At 43.4% G+C, this 17,184-nt stretch overlaps 1 protein-coding gene across 1 annotated transcript in view; it reads left to right on the top strand.

The window, feature by feature from the left end:
• Nucleotides 1–8,607: 8,607 nt before the first annotated feature.
• The window catches only part of C7 (complement C7), a 33,102-nt gene continuing 24,525 nt past the window's right edge, over nt 8,608–17,184 (top strand). Inside the window, exons 1-5 of the mRNA XM_063128118.1 lie at nt 8,608–8,741; nt 9,047–9,102; nt 11,462–11,537; nt 13,940–14,081; nt 14,839–14,992. Coding sequence (XP_062984188.1) covers nt 8,736–8,741; nt 9,047–9,102; nt 11,462–11,537; nt 13,940–14,081; nt 14,839–14,992 — 434 coding nt within the window. The 5' untranslated portion in view covers nt 8,608–8,735. The remainder of the gene's footprint in view (nt 8,742–9,046; nt 9,103–11,461; nt 11,538–13,939; nt 14,082–14,838; nt 14,993–17,184) is intronic.

Here is a 17,184-nt window from a genome sequence, read left to right as displayed (position 1 = left end):
GCCTGCCTGAGACTGCTATAACTGGGTTTCCCCCCCCCCCCCCCCAAGTGCCTGGCATTCCAACAGAATATATGGCTGAGGGTACGTGTTTTGCTTGGTGGGTTAAATTGTGCAGGCCTAATGCAGAGAAAACAAACCTAGATTGCCACTAGAGGTCAGTATATTTTCAGTTAATTGCTTGTATCTACCCAGATGATGGGGGGAAGTTACTGATTTTCATTACTGTGATTTTAAAAAGAGTCAATAGAGGAAAATTAAATTTAACATGGAGTCATATTAAAGTGAATGATGAAGTGGAACGTCTCATTGTAATACATCTTTAATATTAAGAAAATGGATTGCTGAAAAAACGAACATTCTCAAATATTTCAAATATGCACCATAAGAACATAAGCTTTAAATATTTCTGGGTGTATTTCTTAACACTAAGACAGAGATTCTTAAACTTTGCCCTTAAATTGGTTGCTGGTTTGTCTCTACCCTCTCACTCCTAGGAAATATATTTTCGATGGATCATGATATTTATGTACTCAATGCTGTATGAAAAAAATGAATTAGATAGAAGGCTGTGGTTGAATTGACAAAGCACAATAAGGGTGATAACACTCAACCACAAAGATTCACTTAGAGATGTAAAATAGATGCAATATATTAGAGACATAGGTGATATATACAACATATATATACAGTTTGTAATCAATCTACAGAACAATTTCTCCTAGCTGGTACATGTTCTTAAACCCCTTTAAAACAAATCCAACAGTGCAACAGTGCAAAATCTCCACAATAAAAATTAATAAAGAAAAACAGAAACAGAAATAGTATCCAATGTCCCAGCACTGAAAATTCACAGTAGCATTTTATGTTTTTACAAAACTGCCTAAGAGCAAAACTTTCAGATAATAATAGTTCAGAAGTATATCACTCCACACATGAATGCCATTCAGTAAAGAAACATTACATTTATTTTGAAGTAGAAAATAGACAGAAATCGCAACAGAAATATACAGAGATTTTTAAAAGCAACCAAAGAACAACAATCAAAGAATTTCAGAACTATCTGAAATTCATCAGGAGTCTGTCACTTTGCACAAGGGAACTTTAATTAATTCTGTCCACAGAGCTTTTTCTGGAAGCTTTTCGTGTGTTCTCTTTTTTTAAATGAGCACTGTTAAATTCCAACAAGTCCTAAAATGTAATCTTTTTCAAAAGTTTCAAGTATTTAAGAAAAATTGTGGGATGGAAACTTGCTTATGAAACACACAATTCATAAACAAAAGCAGAAAGGATAATGTCACAGTTCTAAATGATTATCTTCCTTCATGTTGGTGTAAGGTGCCGGCGAGAGAAAAGGCAGCTCAAATCAGGCACACTCTGGAACTTTGCCTCCTTTATCACCACTCTGTTGTTTCTACTACAAACCTGGTAGACTGAGCTCTGGCCTTCAAGGGTGCCATCCAGAACCCTCCCTTCCAGTGTGGTATAGTGTAGGGTGACCATATGACCAGATTTGTCCGGGTTTTTGATGGCAAATCCGGGAGGGGAAATCCGGATTTTTTTCCCCCAAAGAGCAGCTCTAATGAGAATTAACAAAAACGCTTATAACTCCGTCATTTTTTAAGATAAAGACCTGAAACTTGGTACAATGGTAGCTCTTAGGAAGGGCTTTAGTTATACCATATTTGAAACAGATCCATTCATCCATTGATTTTTTAGGATTTTTTTTAAAAAATTGAGATTTTAAAATTATTATTTTTAAAATCGTCATTTTTAAAGTTAAAGAGATGAAACTTTGTACCGTGATAGGATTTAGGTAGAGCTTTAGCCACACCAAATTTGAAACAGATCTATTCATCCATTGATTTTTTAGGATTTTTTTAAAAATTGAGGTTTTAAAATTATTATTTTTAAAATCGTCAGTTTTAAAGATAAAGAGATGAAACTTTGTACCATGATAGGATTTAGTTAGAGCTTTAGCCATACAAAATTTGAAACAGTTCTGGGGCCAGTAGCAAACCCTGTTAACAACAACAGCAGCTTGCAAAGAGTGAAGATACAGTCAGAAAAGATATTTGAGAGAAGGGGAGAATGTAACCCACAGAGCAGAGCAAAAGCTTCAAAGTACAGCAAAACCTACAAAAGTAGGAGTGAGTGAAGTTAATTTCAGATACATTGAAACTCTCACTTGTTCTTTATTTCAGTGATTTTAACATTAAGATGTTATGTAGAACAGATTTGTCTTAAATGTATGCTGTAAAATCAGACATGTGACCAAGGCTATGTTCAGGTGGGCACGCCCCCTTGGGGGCGACCATGTTGTCCTCCTTTTTGGTTTCCAAAATATGGTCACCCTAGTATAGTGGTCATTCATTTCTCTGCAAACAAATCTGCATATGTTAAAGAGAGGACAGCGCTGAATCACTACTTCCTATGCCCTGTTGGGCTCCCAATGGCAGGATGGAAGATCAGGGCGGGGGCATTTCTCCTTCCTGTTTTTTGAACTTTTCCCTTCCATTGCCAGCTTCAAGTTTCCCCCTTGTTCCAGATGCCTGCAGAACAATTCGTTCTTGCCCTCCGTGCCATTGGACCTTCAATGTAGGGATGCATAAATCAGTCTATAATCAGTCATAAGTCCATTCCATGTAATTTCCACACCCATCTGCTAGAAACACACATGAAATGTGTATTCATGTTCACATGCAGCTTCCTAACATATACATTTTTGTGCTCAACCTTCCCTAACTTACATGTGTTTGCATGTCATATTCTCTAATATTCACATTTTTGTACACAATATTTGACCCAAGAATTTCATCACAGAATCCAGCGAAGTGTGCACTTCAAAGGATAACTGTGTTCTAATCTACATGTTAGTCATGGAACTGCAAATTAGGTTGGTCGGTTTAAAAATGCGGCCCAAACTAAATTCTCCCCTTCCTTATGCCAACAGTGGAAGACCAGCAGTAGTGGACCTTTCTGCTGTTAAATAGGCAGCTATTTAACAGGATGGTGCCACTTTGCCCATGGATCTCCCTCTCTGTGGGTAAAGGAGTTCCACTATATCCTATGGCTTTTGACATGCCATTTCAGGGACCATAAGATAGCCAATTAAGGATAAAATGGAGAGGAGGAGGATTATGTACGCTGCCTTGGGTTCCTTGGAGGAAAATGCAATAATACATAATATAAAATGCAATAATGCGTAATATAATTAAATACATTTGTAACAGGGTGGATTTGATTTAAATCACTACGTAGAGCTTTATCACACCAGCGTTATACTGTGCAATCACTGAGAATTGCATGCAAAGGACTCAGAAGTTTCCACCTTATAATCTGCTTTGATTGTGAAGTACTCCCATGCATCCTGCCTTAATTGTGCTATAAAGCCAAAAGATTCGCCATATTTAGCCCCTACTTTTTGAGCGTATCTTCTGAGCCGCCGCCGGGGCGCAGGAGCAGAATTTTAAAGAAATGCTTACATCTGCGTAAGCTTTAAAGATAAAGACACCAAAATTGGCACAGTAATAGATATTAGGGAGAGCTTTAAGCATACCAAATTTGAATAGAATTGGGTCATCCGTTGATTTTTTAATGTTTTTTTTTACATTTCCTCCCTTAAACTCACTTCCTGGATCGCTGTCACCCGGTAGCAAAAACAAGAACAATGGCAGAAGCTTAGCGCTATGGGGATAATCCGAGGGAAGCAGGTACGTGGGATGAAGCTCTCAGAAAGACTCGATTTAATCATGTGACTTCCCCCCCCAAAAAAGTGCACTCTATTCATTGATTTTTTTGAAACTTAGCACTTAAGAGGTAAGGGGTTGATTCTGTGTACATAGATTTGCAAAGGAACAATGGGATTGTGATATCTGCAGACACAAATTCAGAACCAAGCATCTGTGATAATATCTTCTAGATAGAAAACTTGCCCAATAATCTTACAGAAACCTCTGGAAGTGCTTGACATTGTGAATGGATTAATGGAATTCATTTACCAAAAAATTTAAACATTGCATGAATATATAGCCTCATGCTACATAATTAAAAACTAATCCTTATTTCAGGATGAATAACCTTTGGACTATAATGTATCATAAATAGAAAACTATCTTTAGATAGACCTTTCCTCAAAAAGCATTTTATAAAAAAAATCTGATTTAAATTAAAACCAATTTAAATTAAAAAAAAAAGATTTTTGATTTTTTTTAAAAAAAAATCATTGATTTTTATCCACCCTGATTTGTAATAAAGAACTTAAAATATAAGTGTTGAATGGCTACCAGTTTGAGACAGGTTTACTTCTACTGTGGAATTGGGTAGTAACTTGCCTAAAATTTTACATTAATTTATGATGCTCTCCCCCAGTCTGTGATTAGCTCTCCTGCCACAGGGGGGAAAAACCAATTTCTTGCTATGGGTCTGCCTTTAGGATTTTCTCTGCATGATTCTTCCAAAAAAAAAAACCCTGCTAAAACATTTAATTTAATTTTTTTTAAAAGGTGAGGCATTTAACCTCTTCCATGAATGTGCAGATAAACCCTTCATTTTCCTTGGATGCCACCAAAAGTTTACTATATTTATAAAAGTCTGCTTCCATTAAGGCACTTGGGAAAGAACCAGTTGTGCTGGAGAAAATAGCCCAACACTGTCATTTGACACATTTCTGAGATCAAGGTCTCCAAGCACATTCAGTTAAGTCCCTGAAATGTGATCAATACCTTTAGAGCCTTGGAGCTAATTACTGCTAATTAGAAAAAGGCAGATGACATTTGCTAACAGAAACAAGTCCAGAAACTCTTGCTGAAAGCCAATTTCACAAGCTAAGAATTTAACAACTCGGCGTTCTCTCTCTTTCCAGACATTATTTGATCCTTGCCATCTGCAGAAGTAATAGAGGAGAAGAGCTGGCATCTGGAAACATAAGAACATAATGAAGGAAAAGCGGAATTTCATGTACATTAACAGCAGTGGTGCATGAAGGGATGAGTTCTTCTTCAGCTTCAGTCCAGATCAAGACCAGAAGACCTTCTAAGACTTAAAATCAGTTTTCATGGGTGTGACGTTGTTAAAATCCAAGGACATTTGAAATTTAAGGAGGAACCTTCCTATTTGTTGAATAATAAGAGCCAAAAGCTAATAAGGAAGTGTAATAGACTCCCCATCAGAGTACACCGCTTTTGGAAGAAGAGTTATTATGATCTCTTAGGCAGTGCCTTCTGTTTTATCCCACGGCTAGATGCCAGATGGAAGCAAGTTGAAGATACCCATGTATAGATATCCAATAAGTTCCTAGGCTTTAGCTTATAGTAACGTTTATTTGTGAAGCAAGTTTAAAATTAGTTCTTGCACTGAACGAATAAGTGCGGGGTGGGTGGTCAAGACGTCCTATAGTCTCTTCTTCCTCACTTCTTTCATTTCTCGGTTTTCCTTTCCTCAGCTGTAAGTTCCTTCAGGCAGAGATTCTGTCACATTGCCCAAAGCTAATACTTGTCTCTGATGGGTCATGCGTTCACCACAAGATTGTTTCCCCAGTCCTGTTTTTTTTAAAAAAAAATAGAAATAGTAGGGGCAGGAGCCCCCAACCACAAATTGTGACACCTTTGACCTTCCCCATGCCATTTTTCCTGCTCCAATGGCACAGGGAGCTCAGCCTCACTACTACCATTTCTAAGGATGCCTCTCACACCTTTTGAGAGACAAGGAAGGCTGACCGAGCAAGAGCTTAAGATCAGTCAGGAAGAGGAAGATACCACTAGTGCTAGCTGACCTCTGGCTTAATTAAATCACTAGGAGTGACCTTCAATGTGATGCGAAACTATAGGCACTCCAGAACATGCAAATGCCTTTCTGATTGCATAGGCATTAACTTAAGCTTCCCAAGGAACTTTCTGAATTAGCCAATCTAGAGCCCCATCATGGAGAAAACTCCGTACCTGAAGTGTTGCTGCTACCTGTAAATAGCTAGCAGTTGTTACAACCAGAACCCTGATTCATTTTTTCACAAGGCATCTGTGTCAAGAATGCTTAGGGACCTAGGCCCTCTTCAAATTTGCATACCTCCCATGGTGTAGACCGGGGAGGGCACCTTGTGGCCCTCCAGAAGTTTTTGCCTACAACTCCCATCATCCCTCACTGTTGGATATGCTGGCTATGGGGCTGTCTAAAAATCGCCTCTGCCCCAGGGTGGTTCCGAATCAGCGCTGCATCGGTTACATGATGCAGCCGCTGATTCGGAGTCACCCCAGGGCAAAGAGGAGCAACAGAGAAGTTGGGGACTTAACCTGAATTTTCTGCCTGAGAGAAGTTAGTGTGGCTCTTCTGCCATCTGTCCCTGCTCCGGCACTGTGCTAAAGGAGTTCCCAGGTGGAAGGGACCAGGACCAGTGAGCCTGCTGCCCACCAGAAAGCCCGCTCTGCCTCCTCCTGTGGGGATTATTCTCCACCACCCAGCAGCAGTGATACTGCAGGGTTTGGCGGCAGAGTGGTGCCAACTCAGCGCTGTGAAGGCAGCCCCTAGGGCTAATTGAAGTTACAGGCCAATGGATGGCCACAAGTTTTCCCCACCCCTGGTGTGGAATACTCCTAATATAGTCCCCCTTATTCTTGTTGATCTAGGGAAACCTGCTTTTTCAGCTAACCAAACCTATCAAAGATATCTCCTAAACCTCAGTGTTCACTCCAATCATCCTGCAGTGCAGTTCGGGTGCAACCTCAGGGGCGAAGCATACTGTTCCATCCCCTTACTAATCAGGTCTACCCTTCTTTATTCCTTCCCTCTTGTGTTCCTGCCCCTTCACCATTTTTTGTTTTGTTTCAAACTTGGTTCAGTTGGGATTCCAGGGGAATGCACTGCCTCCTTCAGACCATTTTCGCAGAAAGCTTTCCACAATATAAGGCTTCAGGAACTTGCAGGGCTCCACTTACCACCATCAAAGACCATCTAAGCTACTCCTGGTCTCGTGATGCTTAGGATAACCTCACGATCTGCTGATTCTCCAGGAAAGTAGAACATTTTCTTGCCTTGATTTGGAGAGGTAATATTTGTATTTTGATTCCTTATCCTTCCATTCCCCCCTCCTCTCCAACTTGCTATTTCTCATCCAGTCACCCCTCTGAGCAGCGCTAAATCCCTTCTCACCTATCAAGTTATCCCATTGTGGTTATGCCTCCTGGGTGCCCCTTAGCTTCCCTAACACCTCACCACAGACTGATGTGGTGCTGGCATATGCTTTCTACCTCACTTGGCATTCTGCTTGTCTTTTCCTTCTGTCTCAAGGACGTCAAATATATAGGTAGCTGGTTATCTAACCAATGTTTCTCTGCAGTACCGAAGTTGCGTATTAAGCAATCCAGTTGCATTCTGTAATAAAATCAATATCCTTTGATCCAAGCCTTGGTCTGTGTCCTACTGCTAATTTCCCCGTGGTATATAAGTTTACTCTATGAGCTTTCTGAGGCACACAATGATTCTAGATTCAAAATCCTAAAATATATGGCTTGGTCGAATGAATAGATAGATAGATAGATAGATAGATAGATAGATAGATAGATTATACACACACACACGTGTGTGTGTGTGTGTGTGTGACCAAGGACGTCTAGTAAGAATAGAGGGACCTGATCAGGAGCACAGTGGGAGGCAAAGAGTTAAAGCCCTCCTGTCTTCCCATGCCAGAGTCCCAGCCAGGATTGGTCCCCAGGCCACCTTGCAATTTACTTTTAGAAAGCCATTAATGCAATTCCTAATTGTGTGATTTGCATCTCATCTCATCTAGTTTGGCCCTCTGTCTTCAAAAGAGGTTATAAATAAACAAAGAGAATGCCAGAAGGTTATCCTTCCTCAACGAATCTCTGCTTAGGTAGCACAATTGGAATCAACTCACATCTGTTTATTTGGAAAGAAATATAATGATACAAAGGAACAGATGAAAGACAAACGACACATGCCATGAATTCCATCTTAAAGGATCAGATGAAAGTAGTTGGCTACATGGACCGTTGAGGGAAAATGTGAAATCACAACCCTGAAAGATATTCAAGGCCAATCTTGGCACGTATCTCTTTTGCCTACTCTTTTGTCTAAATCACTTTGTGTTAATAACATGAATAATGTAGAGACAGTTGTTTAGTTTCTACAAATGCAAATGGATTATCCAAGCACGTATCAAGGAACATATTTAATCATTAAAGAGCTAGTTTAACCTTCCTCCTCCTTCCTCTTGATTCTTGCTATATTTACAGTGCAATCCTAGCCATGTTTACTGGGAAGGAAGCAAATCTAACTGTATTCAAAGTCTTGCCTACCATGGAATAAATGATACTTGGCAAGATGGACCAAAAGCCCAACCTACTGAAAGGCAGGTTTCTAAGTTCTCTTTATTTCAGAAGTATTTTCTCTGGATTGTATTCCAGTGCTTTGCAGTGTAAACAGCCAAGCTTTGATTTATAAAGGCTTTTTGTTTTGTTTTAGTACTTTAAGATACTTGAGCGGTTACGAGAACAGGCTGTTTGCATCCCCAGAGATGATGAGATGGGTTAGTCTGAACATTCCACTGTGTTGCTTAAAGCCTCGCTAGCAAAAGAAAAAGTGAAACATTCGGGGAGACAGTCTCCAGAAGTTTAGAGGCAGACAGACTGACGACTGCTCCTCCTGCTTCTGAACTGTATTCTTGTCCCGAAGGAGGAATGTGTTTTTCACTGCTAGTTGCTGTGTAGCTCAGTATTTCTACGATCATGAAGGTAAGGCACTCACTGAGCCAGTTTCTACTAATGAAACAAATGCTAATGAAATAGGAACTTATATAGGGCAGGCCTTCGGAAGAAAAGTTCAGAGTGGTGGCAGATCTGTCAAGGGGGATAAAAAGGAAGGGGATTGATGCCAGGAGCAACCATAACCAGAATGTATACATTTAGTGTCAGCGTCATTGACAGCGGCCTCTGTTTGCAGTAGAAATTTGACTGGTTAACATTTGGAAAACCAGACCAAACGTATAGACACTTTAATTGCAAAGAATAATTTCTCCCTTCCCTTGCCTCATTTTTAGACACTTGGAATTTTCATTCTGTTGGAAATTGCAGGCTCCTTTCCTGCTCTTACAGGGTAAGTGGTCCTTTGGCACTACTAGTAAGGTGTTTTTTGTTTTGTTTTAAGGAAAATGTGTTTTATTTAGCACAAGTAGGACCTGCAGAAGTATGTTGATGTGCTATAGGAATGTTCCTGTTCAGGTTTCTAGCCAGCCATGCTCTGTTGCAGGATTCACCATTCTTGTCCCCGTCCCCCCCGCCAAGTTTTATTTCCTAACTGACACCCAACATTCTATGCCCACTGAGCAAGCTTAGTTCCCATTGGGTTGCTTTTGAAGGTGGTTACCCCGTGAGAGTGCCCCCCCCAAATATTACTTCTGCAAACCTTGAAGTTCCTCCAACTATGCTGATACCTCCCTCGTGTTCCTCAGCAACCTCATGTTGACTCAATTTCTGTCGCAACTCATCCCCCCCCATTCTCTGTTAGAGGTAGGTAGGTGTGTGTGTGTGAGAGAGAGAGTGACTGAGTGTGAGTGTATTCAAGAGCAGGGACAGCATGACTGTTATTTTTCAGTTGTATGGAATAGGTTGTGGATTCACAGAGATCCACTTTTTTCCAAGTTGTCATTCTTTTAATTAAATAGGACTTTTATACTTTTAACAGCTGAACTACAGGCAGAAATTCCACTGTTAAAGGATGGGAAGCCTGCAAAAAAAAAAAAAAAACCCTCCTTAAAGACTGGCTACTCGAGATACAACCCCTGCGCACAACCTATTTCTTATTACCATAGTTCAGAATTGTGAAGAAACTACATCCATGGAATCTTTGAGCATTAAAAAGGCTTTAAAAGTAGGGATGTGCTCCGCTTCTAATCGGACCGCCGAATTAGAAGCGGAGCGGGGGGCTTCGCCTGCCCTTAAGGCGGAGGCGAAGAGGATTGGGGGGCCGGCGGAGCATGGCGAAGAGGATCGAGGTGAAGGCGGATCCTTCGCCTCGATCCGGAGCTCCACCGGAAAGGTAAGTGGGGTTTACCAGGCCCTGCCGCTGTCGCTGTCGCCCATGCGACGACAGCGGCAGGGCCCGGTAACCCCCCCGCCCTCCTCTCCCTTACCTACCTCCATCCGCGGTCCGTCGGCGTCTTCAATTGAGCCCGCGGTTCAACCAGAAGCGGCCCAGACTTCCTGGTTGAACCGCGGGCTCAATTGAAGATGCCGACGGACCGCAGATGGAGGCAGGTAAGGCCCCCCTCCCCCTTGGTCCCTTACTGGGCTCTGCCGCCGTCGCCGCACGGGTGGCGATGGCGGCAGGGCCCGGTAAACCTCCCGCCCTCCTCTCCCAGCCTTACCTGGCGCCACTCCCCTCCACTGCAGAGCTCCGATTCGGAGCCGGAGCTCCGAGGCGAAGAGGAGCAGAGTATGGGCGGAGCGGCGTGGAGCGGAGTGAGCTGATCCGAAATTTTCGGATTGGCCCACGGGGCGGAGTGGGGGGTCCGTGCACACCCCTATTTAAAAGTCCTATCTCACTTATTCTCATAATGTTGTGAAGTATGTCAATACAGCCACTTCCCATGTGGTCCCTGCACTAGTAAGTAAGGGCCAAAATAGACATGGTCCTGGAGAAATAGATTAGGGACTCTGAGTTAGAGCAGGGGAAAAATGGGCACATTAAACCACCCCCTCCCAGGGCACCATTGTCCTGAACTGAATGAGGGCCAGGGCTACTTGCACAAAGGTAGGGGAAGTTGCATAGCTACACTGTGTGTGATTAACAGAGCATTTAGTTTGGCCCTTAGGCCATTGCTATATCTAGCTCAGCATTGACTACACACTGACTGGCAGCCATTCTTTAGGGGTTCGAGCAGGGGTCTTTACCTGGGGCTGTCTGTACACCGGGAAAGCCCCACGGTAGCGGCAGATCTGCGTCGCATCAGTTAGACGATGCAAGCCCAGCTTCACAGCTACCGCAGGGCTTTCCCACGAAGCTGAGGATTGAAAAAGTTTGGGATCTACCCTGATGTTTCCAATCAGAGCGATGTCAGTACGCCGCTTCTGCCATCTGCCATCGCTCCGGGTCAATCTGGAGTCAATCCGGGGGCAATGCCTTGTGAAAAGTGACTAGCGACTGATTGCCTTCCACCAGGAAGATGGCGGAGGTGGCTCCAGTACCCAGATGGCCGCCCAGAAACCCCGCACTCCCTCCTCAGCAGTGGGATTACCCAATGCCACCATGGGAGAGGGAAAGTGCGGGTTTTTAGAGGGAGGCGGCGCCTAGCCAGCGCCTTGAAGGCAGTCCCTTATCTGACCTGGAGATGCTGGGGATTGAACCTGGGACCTCTTGAATGCAAAGCTCATGCTATACAATCAAGCTACATCACTTGTCTCAATGTTGCAATCCTTGACGATGCTTTTCCTTCTATCTCTATAAAATGCAACAGGGCTTCTTCTCCAGTCCATTGCAGCTGGAATCCATTTGGTCCTTGGTCAGAATGTGATGGCTGTAGTAAGATTCAGGTACTAAAAACATTTCTCACCTGTATGTGAACTGGGCCCTCCGATCCAAAATCCTGAGCAATTAAGTACATTTAGAGCATCATCGGGCAGGTGGATTTTCGCGTTTCCCTACCGTCGCTATGGCCTCCTGCTGCTGTCCCACAATAGCAATGGTCTCTTTACACAGGGAGAGAAAGAGGAGGAAGCAACAACCACATGGCCCATTCAGGGGCGGTTCATATCGCGTCACTTTTCCTACACACGGCAGGAAATGGAGGCACATTGCTTTTTTCTTTTCTTTTTTTAATAGTCAGATTAAAAGGGATCTATTTTGCAACAGAAAAGTGAGTGGAAGGAGCTGGAGGCATACAGGAGATGAATGTCTTTGTCTAAAGGACGCGTGGACATCCATAAATGGGCAGTAGTCAAACACTCATCTGATGACGCTCTTAGGCCACAGCTAGACCTAAGGTTTATCCTGGGATCATCCAGGGTTCACCCCTGCCTGAGCACTGGATCCCCTGTGTGTCACCTAGATGAACAGGTTTGACCCCTGGATGATCCAGGGATAAACCTTAGGTCTAGCTATGGCCTTAGACTCATAAACCCTGCTTACTTATTCAGAAGTAAGTTTCATTGAATTCCATAGGCTCACTTCCAAGGAAGTGAGAAGAGTATTGCAGTGCAAGAGCGCCATCTGAACATACCCCTAAAACAGTGGTGGGCAACCTACTTTGATTCTTCCCTTGGCTTGAATTCGAAAGAGTGATCAGCTCAGATGTCTCGCAAGAGAGATCAGTCCCTGGGTATGAAGACAGAGGGAAAGAGGGAGGTATAGGATGGTCAGGTGCCCTACTTTACAGAGTGCAGCCCTCTGACTTGGAGAACTGGCAGAGCACAGCCCTCTATTTGAAGGTGTCCTCTGTTTGAAGGGCATATGCAAAGGTCGTGCAAATTATAATCTGCATATGCAAAGGTTATGCAAATTATGATTTGCATGAGCGTTGCCTATGCAAATTATGATCCTTTTGGCGGATGTGCCATGCATTTCCTCTGTCCTGGCAATGTGTAAGTGGTCACCTTTGGGATGGAGAAAGAGAGAGAGAGAGAGAGAAATGGGATGGCAGAAAGGAAGAGAAAAAAGGTGGTTGCCATGTCCCCTTTTGGTTCCACCCCTGCCCACTGCCATTGTTTATCCTCATGGACAGGAGGATAAACAACCTCTGGCCTGCGGGACACCCCAATCTAGTCAGTCCAGCCCATTGCCCTGTATAAACTCCACCCCCTGTATAATCACCTCAGAGGGTATCCCCCTACTGCTACCTGATCTGAGGTAATAGCAGGGATTCTCCATCAGCAGCAGAACCCCTACACTTTATCTCCAATCTCAGAATGGAGATAGGAGCGGTGATGTGGAGCAACAGGCGATGTGACTCATCTGCACTGGGGAAAGCAGCTGCTCTTCCCCACATGGGAGAGTCTCCTTCTGCTTCATCTATCCTGTTTCCTCATCTTTTTGCACGAAGGAGGTAGGTGTCAGGATTCCAAGCCCTCCCACTGAATAATAAGGCAACAGAAACTTCCTGTGCAATCCACAAACTCGTTATTCAGTTAATATCACCTGTAGCATCTGTGAAGGCCAGGAACTGTCTTCTAAGCCTAATTAGCTAAATAAAGCAAGGCAGTTGCCTTTTAACTCAAATGGACAGTTTCACACCATGCCAAGGCTTTTACTGGGCTCCTCCTTCAGGGAGGGTCTTCCTGACTCCACTTCTTACAGGCAGCCCATCTGGTGGACTGCCTCCCACCTCTTCTCAGCTCTGTGATGAACTCTGCCATGCCAGTTCTGGTGCTCCCTCCCCCTCTGACAAAGACTGAATTCCCACAGCGAGGGTGGAGAAGACGGTCTCTGAATCTGGGCCTCCTGTTTGATAAGCCCCTGGGAAGGTTCATCCCTGACTCCTGGAGAGTCTTGGGGAATTTCCTTTCCCGCTCCCTGTTTTGGTTGGGCTTCTTCTAGCTCCACCTCTGAATCTGAATCAAAGTCCAAAAACAAAGCAGGGAATCTGGGCTGAATCCTTACAGTAGGGTGTGCAAAGATGGGGTAGAGCCAGACGAGTCACTGAAGGGGAAATGGACAGCTTGGCTTTGCTGTGCTGTGCATGGAGCATCCCTAACCAGGAAATCCCATGCATAAAGAAGTCTAGCCACTGGTGCAAGCACAAGTATGATCCACCCAGCACTTGGGCCAGGAAGCAAACAATATCAGGTGGGTGTGGCCACACCATTCATGTCACGGGCTGGCCGTGCCCACTCGCATCCGATGGCCCCAGAGGGCTGGGCAAGGTCATCGGCCCTGCCCCCCACCCAAAACTAGTTCTGTAACTCTACTCAAGGGAATAAAGGATTGTTTTTGGATTTAGATTCGCAGACGGACCATAGCAGTTTACGGACAGTTTGGAGGGCATCCATGTTCGGGGAATTCCTTTGAAACCCGTTCATGTGTACCCACGAGAGGGTGCCCCACAGAAGAAGGCTGCGGTGATCGTTTCAGATGTTCATCAGGTATGTTGCTTCAACAACCCAGTGACCGCTTTATGGTGCCACAAGAGATGCCAATGGGATCTGCTCAAGAGAAAGCAGAGGGAGATTTGGGAAAATAAAGGGTCAGTTGAGGGCTTTGGTAGGGCAGAATGTAGTGAAGCTGCCAGAGCAGGGACTGCAGGTTAAGATCTAAAGCCTGAAACTTAAAAGGATGAGGAGCAGGGCCAGCTCAAGACATTTTGCTGGCTGAGGTGAGGAACCAGTTGTCACACGCTCCCCTGTCTATGTACTTGACTGCCATTTGAAACTTAACTCAAGACTAATTTACAGGCTAAGGAGTTTGTGTGATATACACAGCTCTAGTTTCAGTCCAAGGGGAATAGCTGAGAAACAGCTGGGAGGCTGCCACTGCTGCCCAGCCCCCGCCTGCAGCATCTGCCGCCTGAGGCAGTCACTTCACTCTGCCTAACGGTAGGGCCAGCCCTTAGTTGGTGGTAGAAACAAGTCACAGGTTTCCAAGACTGGCAGGCGATACATAGCTCTAGTAAAGGTTAGATCCAAACTCAGGTCTTCTGTGTCAGATGTCAATGAGGCTTACTCTGACTCCACAGCTAGTGCATGTTTAGAAAGGGGGCAGAAAAAGTGCATTGGTCTTTTTTGCATGAACTTGACATCTCAGGTCTGGGTTGTTTAAATGACAGAGAAGGTGTCAATTTCATTCTCTAGCTGGGTCCAGGAATTTCTTCACTGTTGTTCTTATCTACCTTTACCACCCTAGGACAGTGCATTAGCAAATTGTTGGTGTGCAATGGGGATCATGATTGCGAGGAAGATGGCGCTGATGAAGATGGGTGTGAGGTGGTCAATACGGTGTGTGAGAACATTAATCCTCCTCTGAAGCCCCCTCCTAATGTAGAACTTACAGGAGCAGGGTAAGTTTCTTTGTGGTTCTCATTGGTGCAGTGATGATGATTTATTTATTTAAATTTATTTATTACACTCATTTACCGCCCCATAGCCGAAGCTCTCTGGACTGTTTACAAAAGTTAAAAACAGTAAACATTAAAAGTATACAAAATTTTAAACCACCAAAAACAACAGTATAAAAACAACAGTATTCATTTAAAAACAACAGTTCTGGGGTCCGTTAAAAAACAAACTTAGCGTTGTTAAATGCTGTTAAATGCCTGGGAGAAGAGAAAAGTCTTGACCTGGTGCCTGAAAGATAACAGTGTTGGCTCCAGGCAACACAATGATGAATTTAATGTATTTCAAGCATTTGAAGTATTTCCCATTATGTTTTGGTGGCCATATGAAGCGAGAAGTTGACCGTTTCATTAGGATTAATAGCTAAAAAGTGCTTCCATAATGGATCCTTGATGGCTTGAAGATGTTTGATCAATGCAGATTCCACTTGCTTGGATGAGAGCTGAAGAGAAATAGTGTGAGGATATTATTATTAATTATAAAAACAACAACACAATGTGTCCTATGTCTTCTAGCCAGCGTACATAGATTAAGAAAATAAGACACTTCCTGCCCACAGATTTGCAATCTAAGAAATATGATACGAAAGGAAGGGGGGGGAATGAGGAAAGGAAGCCTTATTTGAATTTGCATCTCTCCATCCCATGGGTTTAAGGTAGTTTGCAATGTTCTACAATTTGTTTTCCACTTGCTGCCATATCCCGCTCCTTAATCGTAGGAGGTTAGATATTCTCTTTGCATATTGGAACGTCCAGATAATTAAATCATAACACAGCCACACACCCAAAATTTAGCTAGGGGCACTGCTTTGCAGACTACTTAGCATTGGGCGGCCACTTGTGAATTGTCATAAAAGATGGCATGCATCACCAAAAAAAGGGGATGAAAGAGGATACCTATTTGCATACATTTTGCATACACTAATTTATATGTATAGATACATATTTAGAAATATTTATTGTAATTTAAATAGAACTACAGTAGTGTGGAAGACTGTGTCCAGGTGACCTGTGTGCCTTGGCTCAGTCTGCTCTCCAGGTACTGTTGACAGGCAACTTCAAGGCCCACCTCTTCCTTCTGAAGATTCTTGAACTTTATGCAAGACTTGGACAGGGCAGCCATTAAAAGAGAGGACACCTTCAAAATAGAGGACAGTTCTCTGGCAGCCCTTCAAATAGAGGACTGCCCTCTGTCAAAAATGACACCTGGCCACCCTAGATCAGAGTTAATCCAGCTCTATTATAGGGTAGATTATATAATTCTTGATTGGCATGTAATATAATTATAGCAAAACATTTGATCGAATCCAGTTAATCAATCCTCCTGGCTATGCAAGGGAAGAGAAGGGATACTTTTTCCTGGGTCAGGTCACCGTTGGTGGTCTGGAGGTAAAGCAAGCTCTGAGCAAACAGGTAAATTACCCAGGTGGGCAGACAGAGTCTGCAAGCAGCCTGTTCCTGATTCATGCAACAAGCTGTTCAAACTGGGCAGCTGAGGCCACCCATGTCTTAGGCCAGGTAGATCCCTATAGGCTGACAGCTGCTGAGATAGCAACTCCAGTACCACTTCCTGACCTGCATAGAGATCTAAAATTTCTGGGAGTTTTGAATCCATGTGTGTGGGGGAGTGAGTTTTATTTTTATTATTTGGACGGGGCAGGGGACATGGAAATTTGGGGGGAAATAGAAAAATCCGCATTATTTTTTTTAGTGCTCTTTGCAGATCTCAAGTCACTTTGTTGCTTTAAGGCGGCCTTTCCCAACCTGGAGTCCTTCAGATATTTTGGACCTCAGCTCCCATCAGCCCCAGGCAGCATGGCCATTTTCGGGAATGCTGGGCATTGTAGTCAAAACATCCGGACTACACCAGGTTGGGAGGGCTGCTTTAAGAACATAAAGCAGCCTTTCTGTTCCTAAAGTTTATTTATGTATAATTTAGTTTGCCCATGAAATTATCATTATATTTTAAAACTTTTAAAAGTAAACTCAGTTCATAAATTTGTAATTAATGTTTGAATAGATTAGAACTACGTTAAGTGACTGCTGCAGCATCAGAAACACAGGACTCTATGGAACAGAACCCAAACTGTCAAGAATGCTGTCAAGAATGCTGTCAGTTAGGAAACGGAGCATAAATG

This window comes from Elgaria multicarinata, chromosome 6 (genome assembly GCF_023053635.1).
Source record: "Elgaria multicarinata webbii isolate HBS135686 ecotype San Diego chromosome 6, rElgMul1.1.pri, whole genome shotgun sequence".
NCBI classification, from domain to species: domain Eukaryota; kingdom Metazoa; phylum Chordata; class Lepidosauria; order Squamata; family Anguidae; genus Elgaria; species Elgaria multicarinata.
This window is presented reverse-complemented; position numbering and strand designations above follow the sequence as displayed.